Source organism: Oncorhynchus masou, chromosome 32 (assembly GCF_036934945.1).
Source record: "Oncorhynchus masou masou isolate Uvic2021 chromosome 32, UVic_Omas_1.1, whole genome shotgun sequence".
In the NCBI taxonomy this organism is placed as follows: Eukaryota; Metazoa; Chordata; class Actinopteri; order Salmoniformes; family Salmonidae; genus Oncorhynchus; species Oncorhynchus masou.
In genome coordinates, this window is record NC_088243.1 from 16,655,490 (window position 1) to 16,676,767 (window position 21,278).

At 43.5% G+C, this 21,278-nt stretch overlaps 1 protein-coding gene across 2 annotated transcripts in view; it reads right to left on the reverse strand.

The window, feature by feature from the left end:
* Positions 1 to 474: 474 nt before the first annotated feature.
* Positions 475 to 21,278, reverse strand: part of LOC135525628 (actin-histidine N-methyltransferase-like) — a 45,925-nt gene continuing 25,121 nt past the window's right edge. For both annotated transcript variants that reach the window (XM_064953362.1, XM_064953363.1), the window contains 7 exons: positions 18,326 to 18,384; positions 16,937 to 17,051; positions 15,808 to 15,882; positions 13,922 to 14,088; positions 9,611 to 9,696; positions 4,253 to 4,413; positions 475 to 3,998 (listed from right to left, as the gene is read on the reverse strand). In XM_064953362.1, the coding sequence (XP_064809434.1) occupies positions 3,282 to 3,998; positions 4,253 to 4,413; positions 9,611 to 9,696; positions 13,922 to 14,088; positions 15,808 to 15,882; positions 16,937 to 17,051; positions 18,326 to 18,384 (1,380 nt within the window). In that variant the 3' untranslated portion in view covers positions 475 to 3,281. The remainder of the gene's footprint in view (positions 3,999 to 4,252; positions 4,414 to 9,610; positions 9,697 to 13,921; positions 14,089 to 15,807; positions 15,883 to 16,936; positions 17,052 to 18,325; positions 18,385 to 21,278) is intronic.

The following is a 21,278-nucleotide window of genomic DNA, read 5'->3' on the forward strand; positions in this document are numbered from 1 at the left end:
AGGATTACTTTGGAGTCACTGGTCCCAGGCCTGCTCCTGTCCCTCTCCTCCTTCCCACTGCTCTCCCACTACAGTAGGCTGCTGACACAGAGAGTACTAACAATAGCGGACATGTGTAGGACTGCCGCTCTCTCCACTGCCCACCCCCACGGCCATTATAATAATATATTCAAGGATTAAAGGGGTTTTATCTTGGAGCTCCAATGCATTATGAATGGGGAATTTCAAAATTTAATTGCCCCGAATTAAATGATTCAAGATAATGTTTCTTTTATAAATTTGTAATAGGGCCAGAGAAAAGGAAAATACATTAAATAAAACTTTTTCCCCCAACAAAGGAGAAGAGAGGGAGAGAAAGTGAGAGAAAGATCAAGAGAAAGCGACATCAGAAGGGATGGTGACCTTGTGTCTCTGGAGGAGAGGATGGGCTGAAAGACTTATCAAAAGAAAGAGAGAAGAAGGCAGGAGACAATGAGTGAGAAATTAGAACTTTAATCTGTTTCCATGTGGACAGTTTCATGACTGTATTCTGTCCTCCATAGTTAGTGTACATCACAACCTTCGGTATCTCACAGTCAGAGAAACAAGCCCAAAACTGCTGCATATCTGGATGTGCTGTAGCACAGTGTAACAACTATTGTACTTACTACATTTTTCACTGTACTTACACTGTATTTAGGGTAAGGGTTAGGGTCGGCTGGCACAAATCTTGTGTGGTTGACAGAATGTTGAGAAGCCTTGGCTTCCGAGGGTTGAGGGGCCACAGTATCTGTGCGCTAGAGATTTCAATGATGAGTATGCCGTTCCTCCTCTCTAAAGCCCAGGAAGCTCCGATTCAAACTTCCATTAGACAGCTCTGCACGCGTTATGTCAAAATACTTCATCATCATCATCATCATTTGAACTTCCAAAAAAGATCTAGATAAAATACCCAAGCAACTGAAAAAAATACAAATTTGGCGTCTCATTACTGCCACCCACAGGTCAGGAGTTAACAACAGCTTAATATAGTGGAGGCATGGTTTTCAGTTGCTTCTCAGGTCGCCTTCCACAAGTACATACCGGTCATAATGGGACTAAATGAAGAAATGTCTAATGGGAGTTTGAATTGTAACTTCCTGGGCGTTCGAGAAGAGGCACGTCATACTCATCGTCAACATCTCTAACACACAGATACTGTGGCAGGGTTGGGGATACTGCTGTACGTACATTAACCATGTTCATACATTGTACTTACAATATTAATCAAACCGTAATGAGGACACTAAAGTCCAATGTTACCACCAACTATCAATGTCAGAAGACGCACGTAGAGTACAGACGTGGGACAAGGCTACAAGGTAGCCCGAATACCAGTCCGTTTGTGCCATCATGCCAACTCCTTGTCACTCATTGGTTGGACAAGGACAGCTCTGGATACACCAGGTGCTGTGAATTACTTGGAGAGTGCGATTGGTTAAAGCAGTCGGTAGATTCTCAGTAACAAGAAAAAAACATTTTTAGAAAAGCAGCAGGTTGATTTGACCGGTAGAGAATGGTACAAATGATGAGTGAATGAAAATACAGAAAGGAAACAGTCCATGATGCAGAAACCAACATGGTGAGTTCAATTAAAAGTTACAAAACAAACCCCTTTTAGTTTTAAACTACACAGTAGAATAGACTCAGAACTCTTTCACTTTGAGGTTGGTAACAGCATCAACTTATAGATAGACAAGTTATAATAAGCAGCACAAGCTAACTCTTTGGAGTAAGGTTAACTTTAACTAGTGAGGTGGTAATGGTGCCCCTCATATCCACCATCCATCACATGGCTTTTTCACAGGGGGAGAACGCAGACACCAATATTCTGAATTAGCTCCCTCGGCTGTCCCGACATGATAACATGATAATATTAACAACAGCTGGTGTACTGAAGCTAAGGGTTATTTAAGCGCTTACATCTAACAACGAGAGCAAGCTAGACATCCTCATGTCTAACTGCCATTCAATGTTAATAGAAAACCAACCTAGGCTTTGAAATACAGAGCAGAGATCATAAAGACAAATAAAGACATGTGGAGAAATAGCGACTGGATGAGAGACCGCGTTATCGATGTTCTGTTTGTTTTCTTTCTGGAGTGGAGAAAGGAGGAGTCAAAAACACTAAGGATGTCTAACAAAACAATAATCTAACAGAAATGAGTTGAAGTCCTTTATGTGAGACACGTCTAGGAGGTCACATGACATCTCTTGCCCTGTCTTGCTGATGAAGAGGTTTGAATTAGTCTCCATTCTGACTGTTATGGCTTTTTCATAATAGACTATAGCATTAGTCATATTCTTCATCAAAGCCGCAACTCGTCCTCAGGTGATTAAACTGCAACTTGAAGAGTGGAGGTACATTCATAATAAAGTTTAACATTTTAAACATTGTAATTATTTAACGTTTTCAAAAACGACCCAAAACACCTTCTTTAGTCATCTAATTTCGCTTAATAAACGCACTTATTATCCTTAAATTTTCCATCACATTTCAAAATTGTACATTATTCTCCGAGTAGAGAAATAAAATGCTGATTGCTCCCAGAACAAGAGCACAGGACATATCCGCGATTTTGTGTCAAAAGTTTCCTTCAGTTGTATTTTAAATGCTATTGAGTGAAACCAGGAAGTGTAACGTGAGAAAGAGGGACAGCGATGGTCTCAAACAATGAGCAACAAAGAGCCGAATACACCACCGAAGAAGATTGTCAAGTGAAATTATAGCAGCCGTATATGGAGATAAACCACAGTAATAAACGGATTCTGAGGAGTGAGGGGTAAAGCTGTTAGGATAAGATGTTGGCTTGCTGGAGATAAACTAAATTCAAATCGGTTCTTTCTTTCTGTTCACCCTACAGTAGTGGAACTGAAACCAGCGCTGCCATTGTTACTAACTACCATTGTCTCACAGCTCGTGTGTCAATAATCTCAAGGTAAACTAGTGAAGCACTGTAAAAGAAAAAAACAAAGCCAGTTGTTCATAAAACATTAGAAATGTTTACTGCTCAGATAGAAGGGAAAGGGGAGGGACATTGACTGGCAGTGCGCCGTCTGCTGCGGTATGCAGGTAAAACTAACAAAGCAGTGGAAGGAGGGATGAACCAACCAACAGTGTTCAGTTTTTTAAATCTGAATTATTCATTAATTCTTAGCTCCTTTATTTCTGAGTCACTTAAGAGAGACAACACTGACTGGCTGACTGACTGGCTGGCACTGCTCTTCTTCTGCAATAAGGCCTAGCTAGATGATGATTACACCTATACACTGTTCACATTGGGCACGTCTCCAGTTCGTTCTGCACTCAGGTCCACGTCCACTTCCTGTGAGAGAGAAGCAGTAGCCTTGTCTCCTCCGTTCTCCGTTTGGCCTTCTTGTTCCTGGGTGGTAGCTGGGTCAGCAGCGTCTGGCGTGGTGAACTTAGCAACCATACCATCCTCCTCCTGGGCAAGGTTAGCACTTTGGCCAGCGTCCAAGGAGGTTAAGCTAACTTTTTTGCTAGCCTCCTGATTCAGCCTAGCGTCCACACCAACCTCCAGGACTGGGCTAGCGTCCACACCAACCTGCAGGACTGGGCTAGCGTCCGTACCATTCCCGTTGACTACCACCTTCCCACCATCCCCGTTGACTATGAGGGAGGCTAGTTCCCTGGCTGCATCCCCTTGTCCCAGCTGCTGTACCTGGGCTAACACCCGTTCCACCGCTGCCTGGTCGTCTCCCTCCTCGTCCTCCTCCTGAAGTTTCCTCAATATGAGAGGCAGCTTGGTGTCGGCCTCTGCGTTCTCCAGAAGGGAGATGTCGCTCTCCTCATAGCGGGGCAGGGGAGCGCCCTCCTCCTGCTGCTGCTGGAAGTGCAGGCGCTTGGCCTTGCCGCTGGCCACAACCTTCTCCAGGATCTGCTTCTCGGCCAGGCGTAGCTGGATGGCCACACGGGAGTGGAAGGAGAGGTCGGGATTCTCCAACACACACTGGTCATCCTGGAGGACGGAGGGACGTGGGGAGACATTGGGCAGAGAGGAAGGGAGTGAGGTAGAGGGGAAGGGAAGAGGAGACACACAGACAGCGGGGGGAAAGTAGAGAGAGAAAGGGATAACATACAGAAGGCAGAGGAAGAGTTTGTTAACTTATCAGGTTGAGAATGGGTCCTGTTGAAATATACTAAACATTACACAACACTGATAGACACGCTGACCCGAAACAACACAGTGAGGTGGGTGAAATCTTCACTGACTTGGGAGCTGGTCTTGTAGGTCTGGAGCAGCAGGGCAGCCCTGGTCTCCAGGAATGTCCAAAGTTTGATCTCATTGTCCCAGCTCACTGGGAACTCCGTGTTACCTAGTGTGAAAACCTTATTGATGGCATGTTCACCTACCAGGTAGTCCTTCAGCTCCTCTGTGGAGAGAAACGGTTAAATGGCAGTGAACCAGAATGGCAGGACCAATATGATTACAGAGGGAAAACACAAGTACACAATTCAGGTCTATTCATCAGAGGGCCAGATCTTTATAGCTATACAGGTACACATATTTTTAAAGATGTCCATTTAGTTTGGTGACATTAATTTAAAAGAATATCAGACTACGGTTAAGATAAGGGACTGTTATTCTACAGGTTGACCGGTAGCCAACTGCTGTTTTCCAGATCTTTCTTTTGATCGGCGATATTATGTAAGGCTCGATTAGGCTGGAGGAGGGGACATGAAAGGAGAGGACATAAAAGGAGGGGAGGGTGAAAAGGAGGGGAGGATGAAAAGGAGGGGACGGGACATGAAAGGAGGGGACGGGACATGAAAGGAGGGGAGGGTGGAAAGGAGGGGAGGGTGAAAAGGAGGGGAGGGTGAAAAGGAGGGGAGGGTGAAAAGGAGGGGAGGGTGAAAAGAGGGGAGGGTGAAAAGGAGGGGAGGGGATGGTGAAAGGAGGGGACGGTGAAAGGAGGGGACGGTGAAAGGAGGGGAGGGTGAAAAGGAGGGGACATGAAAGGAGGGGACATGAAAGGAGGGGACATGAAAGGAGGGGACATGAAAGGAGGGGAGGGTGAAAGGAGGGGAGGGTGAAAGGAGGGGAGGGTGAAAGGAGAGGAGGGTGAAAGGAGAGGAGGGTGAAAGGAGAGGAGGGTGAAAATGAGGGGATGGTGAAAATGAGGGGACATAAAAGGAGGGGAGGATGAAAAGGAATAGAGGGTGAAAGGAGGGGAGAGTGAAAAGGAGGGGAGGGTGAAAGGAGAGGAGGGTGAAAGGAGGGGACATGAAAGGAGGGGAGGGTGAAAAGGAGGGGAGGGTGAAAAGGAGGGGACATGAAAGGAGGGGGGTGAAAGGAGAGGAGGATGAAAGGAGGGGAGGGTGAAAGGAGAGGAGGGTGAAAGGAGGGGACATGAAAGGAGGGGAGGGTGAAAAGGAGGGGAGGGTGAAAAGGAGGGGACATGAAAGGAGGGGAGGGTGAAAAGGAGGGGAGGGTGAAAAGGAGGGGAGGGTGAAAAGGAGGGGAGGGTAAAAAGGAGGGGAGGGTGAAAGGAGGGGAGGGTGAAAGGAGGGGGGTGAAAGGAGAGGAGGATGAAAGGAGGGGAGGGTGAAAGGAGGGGGACATGAAAGGAGGGGAGGGTGAAAAGGAGGGGAGGGTGAAAAGGAGGGGACATGAAAGGAGGGGGGTGAAAGGAGGGGAGGATGAAAGGAGGGGAGGGTGAAAGGAGGGGACATGAAAGGAGGGGACATGAAAGGAGGGGAGGGTGAAAAGGAGGGGAGGGTGAAAAGGAGGGGACATGAAAGGAGGGGAGGGTGAAAAGGAGGGGAGGGTGAAAAGGAGGGGACATGAAAGGAGGGGAGGGTGAAAAGGAGGGGAGGGTGAAAAGGAGGGGAGGGTGAAAAGGAGGGGAGGGTGAAAAGGAGGGGAGGGTAAAAGGAGGGGAGGGTAAAAAGGAGGGGAGGGTGAAAAGGAGGGGAGGGTGAAAAGGAGGGGACATGAAAGAAGGGGAGGATAACTGCCTAATATGTTCAAACGCTGCGCAAACACACACATCATAATACACACACACACTTAAAATTGTATCAATTGTATCAATGTCAAAGCAGAATTATATTTTCCCCTTTGTTATGGCAAGCCTGAACCGATTTATACTTTACTTTTTGTACTTAAGTATATTTGAGCAATTCAATTTACTTTTGATACCAAAGTATATTTGAAACCAAATAGTTTTAGACTTTTACTTATGTAGTATTTTACTGGGTGACTTTCACTTGAGTCAATTTCTATTAAGGTATTTTTACTTTTACTCAAGTATGATGGGGGGAACTTATTCCACCACTGCTCATCTCTGTACCCCACACATACAGATAATTATAAGGTCCCTCAGGCCAAGCAGTGAATTTCTAAAAAAGATTAAACCACAAAGGTTTTCCAATGCCTCGCAAAGAAGGGCACCTATTGGTAGAGGAGTAGAAATCAAATAACACAAGGCCAAATATACAACGTAGTTGCTTACCAAGACGACATTGAATGTTCGAGTGGCTTAGTTACAGTTTGGACTTATCATTTTGAAAATTCTATTCAAGACTTGAAAATGGCTGTCTAACAATGACTAACAACCAACTTGACAGAGCTTGAAGAATAAAAAATAAAAAAAGTGCAAATATTGTACAATCCAGGTGTGCAAAAGCTCTTTGAGACTGTAATCGCTGCAAAAAGGTGATTTTAACACATATTGACTCAGGGGGTTGAGTACTTACCTAATCAAGATAGTGTTGTATTTTTCATAAATGATTTACAAACATTAGAATTTTTCATCCACTTCTACGGAGTATTTGGTGTAGATCGTTGACACAAAATTAAATAAAATGTAAAATCGACCAAGTCGTCGTCTGTTCTTTCGTCCATTCGATTGGTCAACATTTTTAAACATGTATTATTCAATATGTTGACACATCCTATGTGTTTTAATCAAATCAACTATATTCACTGAGCTTGTCTGATGCTTTAAGCACACTGTTTGATTAAATAATTAAGACACAAATAACTAGAGGGAGTCCGACCAGCAATTGATTTGATTGTGCCGGGCTCAGACTTGCTGCGCTGTGTTAAAAAAGACAGCGAGTGACTGTGACTAGAACCCGTTGTGTCTCTCTCCCCCCTGCTGTAGCGACCACCACAGAACATCAAAGTGTTTATCGAGCTGTCCATGTTGCTGAAACTGCAAGATAATTACAGCTATTTCTGACTGAAAAGTTCTGTTCCCGAAATAACCAATTTGTTTAGGAAAAACTTTCCATATTCCCTCAATTCTTGCTCTCTTTCCGTGACACAAGTATGCATCTCATGCACGTGACCAAAGACCTAATGGCACGGGACTAGTATTACTACAGATCGTTGGTTGTGTTATTGTTACTCCAGAATGTCCATTATTCAGGATGACGAGTTGGGCGGGATAGTTTTTTTCCTAAACTTATTGTTTTTTCTAATAAATTGACAGTTTTGACGGAAGCCTGAAGGTTTTTATTACAGGTGTCAAGATACTGTATTTCCACATGTCCAGGTGACACGGGCCACACTGATAAGTCCAGCTTGGATCCCAAGTTTCTAAACCATACCAAACCAGCTTTCCTATAGTGTCACCATATTACTGGAATTGAGGAAGTGTGATCATAATCATTAGGATATTATAGCGATCTGTAGTACGTCCTAAATGCCCCCCAGTCTTCAGATGTGAGCTAAACAGTGCAATTGCACTTGAGATGCCTTTTAAAGTGAACTCATCATTTCCAAATGTTTAGGGCAGTTGAATGCTGCTCTGCGATCTATTAACAGCAAGGGTTGCATTAAATAGACTGAGTTTGCTTTTGCCTGCCTGGAGTACTAGGACTTTTCCCATTAACTTCTTATGGCTGCAGGGGCAGTATTGAGTAGCTTGGATGAAAAGGTGCCCAGAGGAAACTGCCTGCTCCTCAGTCCCAGTTGCTAATATATGCATATTATTATTGGATAGAAAAACACTCTGAAGTTTCTAAAACTGTTTGAATGAAGTCTGTGAGTATAACAGTAGTCATATGGCAGGCAAAAACCTGAGAAAAAAATCCAACCAGGAAGTGGGAAATCTGAGGTTTGTAGGTTTTCAACTCATTGCCTATCGAATACACAGTGGGATACGGGTAATTTTGCACTTCCTAAGGCTTCCACTAGATGTCAACAGTTACTAGATGTCAACAGTTAGAACCTTGTCTGATGCTTCTACTGGGAAGGAGGGTCGATTGAGAGCTAATTGAGTAAGGTTTTCCATGACCTGAACATGCGCTGACCATGCGCGTTCATGTGAGAGCGAGCTCTGTTCTATCCCACTTCTGAAGACAAAGGAATTCTCCGGTTGGAACATTATTGAAGATTTATGTTAAAAACATCCTAAAGATTGATTCAATACATCGTTTGACATGTTTCTACTGACTGTTATGGAACTTTTTGACATTTCGTCTGCTTTTAGTAAACGCGCTTCGTGACTTTGGATTTGTTAGCGCGTTTGGTAAAGAAAAGTAGCTATTTGGGCATAAATGATGGACATTACCGAACAAATCAAACATTTATTGTGGAACTGGGATTCCTGGGAGTGCATTCTGATGAAGATCAAAGGTAAGTGAATATTTATAATGTTATTTCTGACTTCTGTTGACTGCACAATATGGCGGATATATTTTTGTCTTGATTGGGCTCTGAGTGCCGACCTCAGATTATTGCATGGTTTTCTTTTTCCGTAAAGCTTTTTTAAATCTGACACAGCGGTTGCATTAAGGAGAAATTCCATGTATAACACTTTATCAACGTTTATTATGAGTATTTCTGGAAATTGACATGGCTCTCTGCATAATCACCGGATGTTTTTGGAACTACTGAACATAATTCGCCAATGTATACTGAGTTTTTTTGATATAAATATGAAGTTTACTGAACAAAACATACATGTATTGTGTAACATGAAGTACTATGAGTGTCATCTGATGAAGATCATCAAAGGTTAGTGATTAATTTTATCTCTATTTGTGCTTTTTGTGACTCCTGTCTTAGGCTGGTAAAATGGCTGTGTTTTTCTGTGATTTGGAGGTGACCAAACATAATCGTTTGTGGTGCTTTCACTGTAAAGCCTTTTTGAAATCGGACACTGTGGTGGGACTAACAATGGTATAAGATAGTTGTATGTTTGAGGAATTTTAATTATGAGATTTCTGTTTGAATTTGGAGCCCTGCACCTTCACTGGCTGTTGTCATACCGATCCCGTTAACGGGATTGCAGCCCTAAAAAGTTCAACAAGTTAGCCGATCAAGTATCAAGTGTTTGAAATGCTTTCAAACTGTATTTGAATCCTGGTCTGCCCAGCTTCTAGCCGGAGGACGCTAGCCTGGCACAGTGAGATTTATGTCACCAGTCACTAGGTGTTTCAACATGTGAATTAATACTTTTCAGACTGAATGTGGATAACTCCCAATTCACATCTGGTGTCCTGCCTCGTTTGTTTAGGCTCACTGAGTGTGTGCATGTATGGGTGTGTGTGTATGTGTGTGTGAGAGACAGACAGAGGCAGACAGAGGGAGGCAGAGGGAGGCAGAGTGTGTCTTACCCTCAGTCATACAGAAGACTCTGAGGAAGGCTAGTAGCTGGGCAGAGATTGGAGGATCACTGCAGTGCAGGGCAAAGATACTGGACCTGATGAGGGGGGAGAGAGAGGCAAAGAGGGCAAGAGAAAGAGTAAAAAAGAAACATCACAGTACAGACACAACAACTTCTCCTATTCACATTACCCTTTGCACACACAGATATGACCTCATAAAGCTAGACCAGTAGACCCCACAGGACCTTGTAGCCCCAACCGAAAAAAAAACCTTCCACAATGAATCCCTGTATGACGTGAACCATCTAAAACCCTGATCAGTGGCTTGGCAGGTACAGTAGATGTTAATGGTGGCCAGTGGCCCACAATTAACCCCGGCCCACTCACGTTGAGCATGGAGACAGAACCATGATCCCCTGTTACAATTTTAATAGCCACTCAATCAATTACAAGCAAGAGAGAGTGAATGAACAAGAGACAGAGGGACCACGACACCACGGGTGACCAGGCTGGTGGGGTGACCAGGCTGGTGAGCCGGTGTGGGTGCTGGCTTCTGTTCCAGCCAAGCAGAATTGTTTTTGGGGCTTTGGTCATTTGAAATCTATCCAGAATAAACATTGCATCATTGTCTCAGAATAGATCTCTATACCATGAGAGAACCTTTCCATCCTCCCCTTGACATTTTCATCAACAGGAAGCTTAATCATTTTATCATTACATTAATATCATGCAGCCCTCCCCCTCTGTCATTTTAAACACTTTTTAATCTCTTATTGACGGGGCATTCGGAAATTAGATTTGAAAGCCATTGTTGAACTGAAATTGGTACATAATGCAGGTATAACCAAGGATGTGATATTTTCCAAATCACATCCAATTTGTCTGATGATTTAGGCATATGTACTTTGGATGGTGCCCTCATTGATTGTGTTTCCGCTTATAAATATCTGGGCATCTGAATGGATAAAAAGCTATCGTTTAAAAAGCATGTTGAGTAGTTAAGAAATGAAGAATTCAAATAGGCTTCTTCTATAGGAACAGGTCTGGTCTTCATTAAAGAGCAGAAACCGAAATCATTCTGGTTAATGACCATGGCGATATCGTCTATATGAATGCAGCTGCCACTGTACTGAAGCCATTGGACGAACTGTATCATAGTGCATTGTGCTTTATTACGGGCGATGTTCCAGTAGACATCGTTGCATTTTGTATCAGAAAGTAGGCTGGCCCTCTTTGAAGTCTCATAGATCGGTGCAATGTGCCTAGAAAGCCTTCTTGCATAAACTTCCGCCATACCTATAACCTTCAGACCTATAAGTTACCAGACCCGGACTCAATCTCCACCAAGTTGGATAAATATGCTTTCAGTTTCTTAGCACCTCTCATGTGGAATGATCCCCAGAGTTGGTACCTCTAGGCCGATTCAGGCAGAGGGCCTTTTAACTGAAGAATCGGTGATTCATATGATTGTGTTTTGCTTTTCGTGTATAGCATAATTGTTGTGTATATACCATAGATATGTATAGCATAATTGATGTGTATATACAGTAGATATGTATAGTATAATTGATGTGTATATACCGTAGATATGTATAGTATAATTGATGTGTATATACCGTAGATATGTATAGCATAATTGATGTGTATATACAGTAGATATGTATAGTATAATTGATGTGTATATACCATAGATACAGTGCCTTTCGAAAGCATTCGGCCCCCTTGAACTTTGCGACCTTTTGCCACATTTCAGGCTTCAAACAAAGATATAAGACTGTATTTTTTTGTGAAGAATCAACAACAAGTGGGACACAGTCATGAAGTGGAACGACATTTATTGGATATTTCGAACGACATTTATTGGATATTTCAAACTTTTTTAACAAATCAAAAACTGAAAAATTGGGCGTGCAAAATTATTCAGCCCCTTTACTTTCAGTGCAGCAAACTCTCTCCAGAAGTTCAGTGAGGATCTCTGAATGATCCAATGTTGACCTAAATGACTAATGATGATAAATATAATCCACCTGTGTGTAATCAAGTCTCCGTATAAATGCACCTGCACTGTGATAGTCTCAGAGGTCCGTTAAAAGCACAGAGAGCATCATGAAGAACAAGGAACACACCAGGCAGGTCCGAGATACTGTTGTGAAGAAGTTTAAAGCCGGATTTGGATACAAAAAGATTTCCCAAGCTTTAAACATCCCAGGGAGCACTGTGCAAGCGATAATATTGAAATGGAAGGAGTATCAGACTACTGCAAATCTACCAAGACCTGGCCGCCCCTCTAAACTTTCAGCTCATACAAGGAGAAGACTGATCAGAGATGCAGCCAAGATGCCCATGATCACTCTGGATGAACTGCAGAGATCTACAGCTGAGGTGGGAGACTGTCCATAGGACAACAATCAATCGTATATTGCACAAATCTGGCCTTTATGGAAGAGTGGCAAGAAGAAAGCCATTTCTTAAAGATATCCATAAAAAGTGTTGTTTAAAGTTTGCCACAAGCCACCTGGGAGACACACCAAACATGTGGAAGAAGGTGCTCTGGTCAGATGAAACCAAAATTGAACTTTTTGGCAACAATGCAAAACGTTATGTTTGGCGTAAAAGCAACAGAGCTCATCACCCTGAACACACCATACCCACTGTCAAACATGATGGTGGCAGCATCATGGTTTGGGCCTGCTTTTCTTCAGCAGGGACAGGGAAGATGGTTAAAATTGATGGGAAGATGGATGGAGCCAAATACAGGACCATTCTGGAAGAAAACCTGATGGAGTCTGCAAAAGACCTGAGACTGGGACGGAGATTTGTCTTCCAACAAGACAATGATCCAAAACATAAAGCAAAATCTACAATGGAATGGTTCAAAAGTAAACATATCCAGGTGTTAGAATGGCCAAGTCAAAGTCCAGACCTGAATCCAATCGAGAATCTGTGGAAAGAACTGAAAACTGCTGTTCACAAATGCTCTCCATCCAACCTCACTGAGCTCGAGCAGTTTTGCAAGGAGGAATGGGAAAAAATGTCAGTCTCTCGATGTGCAAAACTGATAGAGACATACCCCAAGCGACTTACAGCTGTAATCGCAGCAAAAGGTGGCGCTACAAAGTATTAACTTAAGGGGGCTGAATAATTTTGCACGCCCAATTTTTCAGTTTTTGATTTGTTAAAAAAGTTTGAAATATCCAATAAATGTCGTTCCACTTCATGATTGTGTCCCACTTGTTGTTGATTCTTCACAAAAAAATACAGTCTTATATCTTTATGTTTGAAGCCTGAAATGTGGCAAAAGGTCACAAAGTTCAAGGGGGGCGAATACTTTCGCAAGGCACTGTATGTATAGCATAATTGATGTGTATATACCGTAGATATGTACAGTAGATATGTACAGTATAATTGATGTGTATATACAGTAGATATGTACAGTGTAATTGATGTGTATATACCGTAGATATGTAGTGTAATTGATGCTTGCAAGCTGAAGAACACCATCCCAACCGTGAAGCACGGCAGCATCATGTTGTGGGTGTGCTTTGCTGCAGGAGGGACTGGTGCACTTCACAAAATAGATGGCATCATGAGGTAGGAAAATTATGTGGATATTGAAGCAACATCTCAAAACATCAGTCAGGAAGTTAAAGCTTGGTCGCAAATGGGTCTTCCAAATGGACAATGACGGCAAGCATACTTCCAAAGTTGTGGCAAAATGGCTTAAGGACAACAAAGTCAAGGTATTGGAGTGGCCATCACAAAGCCCTAATTGTTGTGTATATACAGTAGATATGTATAGTATAATTGATGTTTATTAATGTGTTCATGCAGGTGGTATCAGCAGGACTCCCTGCTTCAATAAAGGTTGAATAAAAATGAGATCTATGAAGAAGACGGATGAAAGGAGTTGTGAGCCACATCGGGCTCTGGTCAAATGTAGTGCACTATAAAGGAATAGGCTGTGGTTTGAGACACAGCCTTTGTCTCCCACTGTAGCTTTTGTTTTAATAGTAAACTCTCCTCTCCTGGATCCACTAGCTCTGGGTAATGTAATAGTAATGCTGCTAGACTAGAGCGGGCCTCAGTAATGTGTTTGCAGTGTAATAATATCGGCCATGTCCTGCCAATTGTCACATTGATCAATTCACTGAAATGCAGGAAAATATTGCCTTCCTGAAATTACCTCCATCTCTGACATAATTGAGAGATACCATCTATTTCTCTCTCACTCTACCCCTCTCCCAGTTTCCCTCCCTACCACTTTCCCCCCCTCCCTACTTATGAGGGGATTCCTGTGTGTATGCATGTCTCTCTACTTACGAGGGGATGCCAGCGCGGGCCAGCACCTCCGCCTTCATGGCGTACAGCCGTTCACTCTTGGACACCCCCAGTTTGATCTTGACTCTGTCATGGGCATTCTCCTGGAAGAAGAAGCCGTTGTGGATCACAAACTCAGCGTTGGATCGCGTCCCGTAGAAGATGTAGATCTGAGGACAGAGATGAGAACAGTCACTCAACATAAAAGGGATAGTTCAGTATTTTACAACTTAAATCTTAGCTGCTTCCTCCCCCTGCTGAAAGTATATGGGCCAGGAGTAACTGTTATGCATGGTGTGGCTTTCCTCAAACTTCACTAGATAGCTGAACTTCCCCTTTATCATCTGACTCCAACTCAACCTCTAAAAAGGTTATTGTACGTCGGTATGGGTTGGCTCAGCAATGTGGTGAACATTCCACCTCCTATTCCCTCTACCATTTTCCCTCATAACCATGATATCATGTCTGATCTAGTGGAAGCCTCACAGGAGCACAGAGAATCCCCACACCACACCCGTAGGGCTCCAACATATTATATCCACATTTACAGATAGCAGAAGGGAACAGGTGAGAGGGAAAGCTGGAGAGAGGGGTAGGGGCAGGGGACAGATAGGAGGAGGAGTGATAAAGCTTAGTAGGTAAATGTAGCTTAGTGGTTTGTGTCTCTGTGAGCTCAGGCCAAGTCTGCATCGCAAATGCCTTTTCCCTATGTAGTGCACTACGTTTGACCAGGGCCCGTAGACCTGTAGAGCACCATATATGGAACAGGGTGCTATTTGGGACACACACTCTGTGAGCTCAGGGCACTTTGTCCGGATGGTGATATCTGCCAGAGGAATCATGGGATCAAGCACCCTACCCCCTGCGGTCTCTCTGAATCTTATCAAATAATTCCCATTCTAAAGAGAAAGAGGTGGACTTCCATACTGTAGGGAGGGGGAGCACCAGAGGGTGAGAGAGAGGAGTGGGAGGAAGAAGAGGGAGCAATAGAGGTTGGTTGTGTCGTGATTCTCCAGCCTTCTCCCAAAGTATGGATTTAACAACTGCGGAAACTCCCTCCAGCCAATGCTTACACCAATTATTCAAACCTCCCTCCAGGCAATGCTTACACCAATTCTTCAAACCTCCCTCCAGGCAATGCTTACACCAATCCTATGATTTTAAATCCATGACATGGAGTGTGGAAGTGCATACTTCTGTAAAAGGTGGAGAATTGTGATGCAGCCAGTGAGTAAGTGACAGGGAGGGAGTGAAACAATAACACACTGCTTTAGAGCAGAGGGTTGGACCGTTAAGCCTGGCTAGGTCCAGCTGACTCACACCCAGCTCTGGCATGGCCTTCTCCCTGACATAACATCAACACCAGTCAACCAGTCTGTCAAGGCCTCTCAGAGGTGAACATAACGTCACCCCTACAACACAACTAGTGATACTCAGGCCAGAGACTGAATCAATTACAGAGTATGGCTTTACAGACAGCTTGAGCTTTCAGGAGTGTGTTTGACTTGTACAGCTGCCTATCAAGCTCGAGTTCATTCAAATGGCAGAATACAATTGAACTCTGAACTGTCTGATGGACAACAAATAATACATAGGAAACAAACAAAAGAAGATAGATGCAACATTCATTTAGGGAACTGGTGTGGCTGTTGTTAAAAGTAACCCAGATGGAGGAGTTGACAGTTGATTTACAACCAACTGCCTTTTGATTGACATACATGATGCAATCAGATCCTACACAATCCAACATGATGTATAGTTCAAATAAGTCAGGGCCCATAGGGCAGGGTTCTCTTGTTTCTGTAGCATGAGGCCGCTTGGTGTACATGTCCACCCCTGGACAATTTGTATAGTAGCTGAAGAGTCCATGCTACCCTGACCCGACTCACCTGTTCATTCTCTTTGTAGTCCTGCAGAGCCACACACTCACACCGGTCATCCTCCAGGTTGTAACCAGTGGTGATCTGAACAACACACAAACTGTAATTCATCCATTCACTGATTGATTTGAACCAGTCCTTGATTCACTTCAATTAGGTTTTTCCAACAGTCACTAATCAAACATATTTAAAAATCAAAACACACTGTACAGTCAAAATAAATAGAGTAGTTATACTTTAGAGCTGCAGTGAATTCTGGGAGCTTCTTCACTGGCTGACAGGCGATACAATTTGCAGCACACTTATTTTATAATACATGACCAGCTTCTCTCCTAGTATTAAAAGAGCTGTATATCCATCATCCATTCCTTTAATAACAAGACTAACCAACAAAATAAGAACATTTATTTAAAAACATGAATGTATTAGTTTAGCATAAATAATCAAGGTCTGTATCAATACAGATATTTCCCCAGATTCTGAGTTAGTGAGAGGTTTACACAAATAGGCAGAAATGAAGGACATTGAATGAAACCATACATTTATCACCAGTGAGAATAACAACATACTCAAGGAACTGGAGCTAAAGAACAGCAATAAAATGTGGAAATATGTTAGAAGTTGTAACCTATTTTTATTAAACAAACACCAAGGGAATATACAGAAAGACATTTCTTTAAATTACTTGTTTCAGCAATGTATCGGGTCTTCACAAAAACATATCTAATTTGAGGGGCGTAAATGCAGTTAACGTGCATACTAAAGGAGGGGATATTATTGCTCTGTTACAAATCAGTCACTAAACACAATCAAAGCCAAATGATTCAAATAAGTAACAGATGCCCATGAGATAAGCGTAATCAACTGAGGAATACACAGTCTGTGTGGTTTCTCTCAAATCTAGAATATTTTTTCTGAATAATTTAAAACCTTTCAAATAGTGGGAAGTGTTATGTAGTGTAATAGGCATGCTTCAGCCATGCAATAGGCATGCTTCAGCCATGCAATAGGCATGCTTCAGCCATGCAATAGGCATGCTTCAGCCATGCAATAGGCATGCTTCAGCCATGCAATAGGCATGCTTCAGCCATGCAATAGTGATCTAATACCTATGTAGTAGGGTGTTTGTGGTACTCACCAGGCCGTTGGTATGGTTACACATGTCCCAGAGAGGGATGAGAGCAAGGGTGACACGGCTACCGTCTTCTGTAGGGATCTGGTTCTGACGGGTCATCACTGAGGAAACCGCCCATCTATAGGGATTAAAGGTCACGGTAAACCAATCCTCAATCAGCAACAAGATTCACTTTCATAGACTAGCCAATCATAACAAGGACCCTGTGTTTTTCCAGACCACGTGACCTGAGCAGGAAAAACTGAGGACCCCAGTTATAGCCTCATGTTTTGGGAAATTCAACTAGCCCCCAAGACAAGTGGCTTCAACCACATCAGGTAGCAAACCTTGCTACTAACCATGTTCCCATCCAAACATTTACCTGACGCATGGAAAAAAGTCACGACCGGGCTGATGAAAACATGAAATGCTGGTCACAATTTGATAAATGCAGACAGAAAATGTGTTCGCTCGACATGGTGGGATCTTTTTGTGTTGGCAAAATAAATGAGAGAAATGGAGGTGGAAATTTTGATATACTGTATTAATTAACCATCATATCGCCAGAAAACCTTTTAACTTGTATTTTTACATTCGGAACATAGGAATTTAATGGCAAAAGTCATTTTTATGTGCACTATTTCATCACACACAGCCTTTTACCAGTTTGATGGAAACATCTCTGATGGGAAAATGTGCATATTGTTTTATGCAGATGAGAATATACACACAGGGGAGGTGGAGGAAAGCCATTTAAAAAGCAGGCCAACACACACCAACACAAACAAACACAGGGAAGGTGGAGGAAAGCCATTTAAAAAGCAGGCAGACACACCCACACACACCAACACACACAGGGGAGGTGGAGAAAAGCCATTTAAAAAGCAGGCCGACACACACCAACACAAACAAACACAGGGGAGGTGGAGGAAAGCCATTTAAAAAGCAGGCAGACACACCCACACACACCAACACACACAGGGGAGGTGGAGGAAAGCCATTTAAAAAGCAGGCTGACACACACACCCACACCAACACACACAGGGGAGGTGGAGGAAAGCCATTTAAAAAGCAGGCCGACACACACACAGACACACACACACACACACACTCACCCACACACACACACCAACACACACAGGGGAGGTGGAGGTAAGCCATTTAAAAAGCAGGCCGACACACACCAACACAAACAAACACAGGGGAGGTGGAGGAAAGCCATTTAAAAAGCAGGCAGACACACCCACACACACCAACACACACAGGGGAGGTGGAGGAAAGCCATTTAAAAAGCAGGCCGACACACACACACACACACACACTCACCCACACACACACCAACACACACAGGGGAGGTGGAGGTAAGCCATTTAAAAAGCAGGCAGACAGAAAAACACACACACACACACCAACCTGTAGTCGTCGAACGTAAAGGCATCCTTCAAGGGCAATTTACTGGTGGTCAGATGAGTCTGGAAATTGAAGGTGAGGAAGAGAGAAAAGGAGAGAAAGAAGGAAATGGAGTGCAAGAAAGAAAGGGATAGATGGAGAGAGAAGAAAAGATGGAGAGAAATGGAGTGAGGAGGGAAAGAAGGAAATGGAGTGAGGAGAGAAAGAAAGGGATAGATGGAGAGAAAAGGAGTGAGGAGGGAAAGAAGGAAATGGAGTGAGGAGAGAAAGAAAGGGATAGATGGAGAGAAAAGGAGTGAGGAGGGAAAGAAGGAAATGGAGTGAGGAGAGAAAGAAGGAAATGGAGTGAGGAGAGAAAGAAAGGGATAGATGGAGAGAAAAGGAGTGAGGAGGGAAAGAAGGAAATGGAGTGAGGGGAGAAAGAAAGGGATAGATGGAGAGAAAAGGAGTGAGGAGGGAAAGAAGGAAATGGAGTGAGGAGAGAAAGAAAGGGATAGATGGAGAGAAAAGGAGTGAGGAGAGAAAGAAAGGGATAGATGGAGAGAAAAGGAGTGAGGAGGGAAAGAAGGAAATGGAGTGAGGAGAGAAAGAAAGGGATAGATGGAGAGAAAAGGAGTGAGGAGGGAAAGAAGGAAATGGAGTGAGGAGAGAAAGAAGGAAATGGAGTGAGGAGAGAAAGAAAGGGATAGATGGAGAGAAAAGGAGTGAGGAGGGAAAGAAGGAAATGGAGTGAGGAGAGAAAGAAAGGGATAGATGGAGAGAAAAGGAGTGAGGAGGGAAAGAAGGAAATGGAGTGAGGAGAGAAAGAAAGGGATAGATGGAGAGAAAAGGAGTGAGGAGGGAAAGAAGGAAATGGAGTGAGGAGAGAAAGAAAGGGATAGATGGAGAGAAAAGGAGTGAGGAGGGAAAGAAGGAAATGGAGTGAGGAGAGAAAGAAAGGGATAGATGGAGAGAAAAGGAGTGAGGAGGGAAAGAAAGGGATAGATGGAGAGAAAAGGAGTGAGGAGGGAAAGAAGGAAATGGAGTGAGGAGAGAAAAGAAAGGGATAGATGGAGAGAAAAGGAGTGAGGAGGGAAAGAAGGAAATGGAGTGAGGAGAGAAAGAAAGGGATAGATGGAGAGAAAAGGAGTGAGGAGGGAAAGAAGGAAATGGAGTGAGGAGAGAAAGAAAGGGATAGATGGAGAGAAAAGGAGTGAGGAGGGAAAGAAGGAAATGGAGTGAGGAGAGAAAGAAAGGGATAGATGGAGAGAAAAGGAGTGAGGAGGGAAAGAAGGAAATGGAGTGAGGAGAGAAAGAAGGAAATGGAGTGAGGAGAGAAAGAAAGGGATAGATGGAGAGAAAAGGAGTGAGGAGGGAAAGAAGGAAATGGAGTGAGGAGAGAAAGAAAGGGATAGATGGAGAGAAAAGGAGTGAGGAGGGAAAGAAGGAAATGGAGTGAGGAGAGAAAGAAAGGGATAGATGGAGAGAAAAGGAGTGAGGAGGGAAAGAAAGGGATAGATGGAGAGAAAAGGAGTGAGGAGGGAAAGAAGGAAATGGAGTGAGGAGAGAAAGAAAGGGATAGATGGAGAGAAAAGGAGTGAGGAGGGAAAGAAGGAAATGGAGTGAGGAGAGAAAGAAAGGGATAGATGGAGAGAAAAGGAGTGAGGAGGGAAAGAAGGAAATGGAGTGAGGAGAGAAAGAAAGGGATAGATGGAGAGAAAAGGAGTGAGGAGGGAAAGAAGGAAATGGAGTGAGGAGAGAAAGAAGGAAATGGAGTGAGGAGAGAAAGAAAGGGATAGATGGAGAGAAAAGGAGTGAGGAGGGAAAGAAGGAAATGGAGTGAGGAGAGAAAGAAAGGGATAGATGGAGAGAAAAGGAGTGAGGAGGGAAAGAAGGAAATGGAGTGAGGAGAGAAAGAAAGGGATAGATGGAGAGAAAAGGAGTGAGGAGGAAAGAAGGAAATGGAGTGAGGAGAGAAAGAAAGGGATAGATGGAGAGAAAAGGAGTGAGGAGGGAAAGAAGGAAATGGAGTGAGGAGAGAAAGAAAGGGATAGATGGAGAGAAAAGGAGTGAGGAGGGAAAGAAGGAAATGGAGTGAGGAGAGAAAGAAAGGGATAGATGGAGAGAAAAGGAGTGAGGAGGGAAAGAAAGGGATAGATGGAGAGAAAAGGAGTGAGGAGGGAAAGAAGGAAATGGAGTGAGGAGAGAAAGAAAGGGATAGATGGAGAGAAAAGGAGTGAGGAGGGAAAGAAGGAAATGGAGTGAGGAGAGAAAGAAAGGGATAGATGGAGAGAAAAGGAGTGAGGAGGGAAAGAAGGAAATGGAGTGAGGAGAGAAAGAAAGGGATAGATGGAGAGAAAAGGAGTGAGGAGGGAAAGAAGGAAATGGAGTGAGGAGAGAAAGAAGGAAATGGAGTGAGGAGAGAAAGAAAGGGATAGATGGAGAGAAAAGGAGTGAGGAGGGAAAGAAGGAAATGGAGTGAGGAGAGAAAGAAAGGGATAGATGGAGAGAAAAGGAGTGAGGAGGGAAAGAAGGAAATGGAGTGAGGAGAGAAAGAAAGGGATAGATGGAGAGAAAAGGAGTGAGGAGGGAAAGAAAGGGATAGATGGAGAGAAAAGGAGTGAGGAGGGAAAGAAGGAAATGGAGTGAGGAGAGAAAGAAAGGGATAGATGGAGAGAAAAGGAGTGAGGAGGGAAAGAAGGAAATGGAGTGAGGAGAGAAAGAAAGGGATAGATGGAGAGAAAAGGAGTGAGGAGGGAAAGAAGGAAATGGAGTGAGGAGAGAAAGAAAGGGATAGATGGAGAGAAAAGGAGTGAGGAGGGAAAGAAGGAAATGGAGTGAGGAGAGAAAGAAGGAAATGGAGTGAGGAGAGAAAGAAAGGGATAGATGGAGAGAAAAGGAGTGAGGAGGGAAAGAAGGAAATGGAGTGAGGAGAGAAAGAAAGGGATAGATGGAGAGAAAAGGAGTGAGGAGGGAA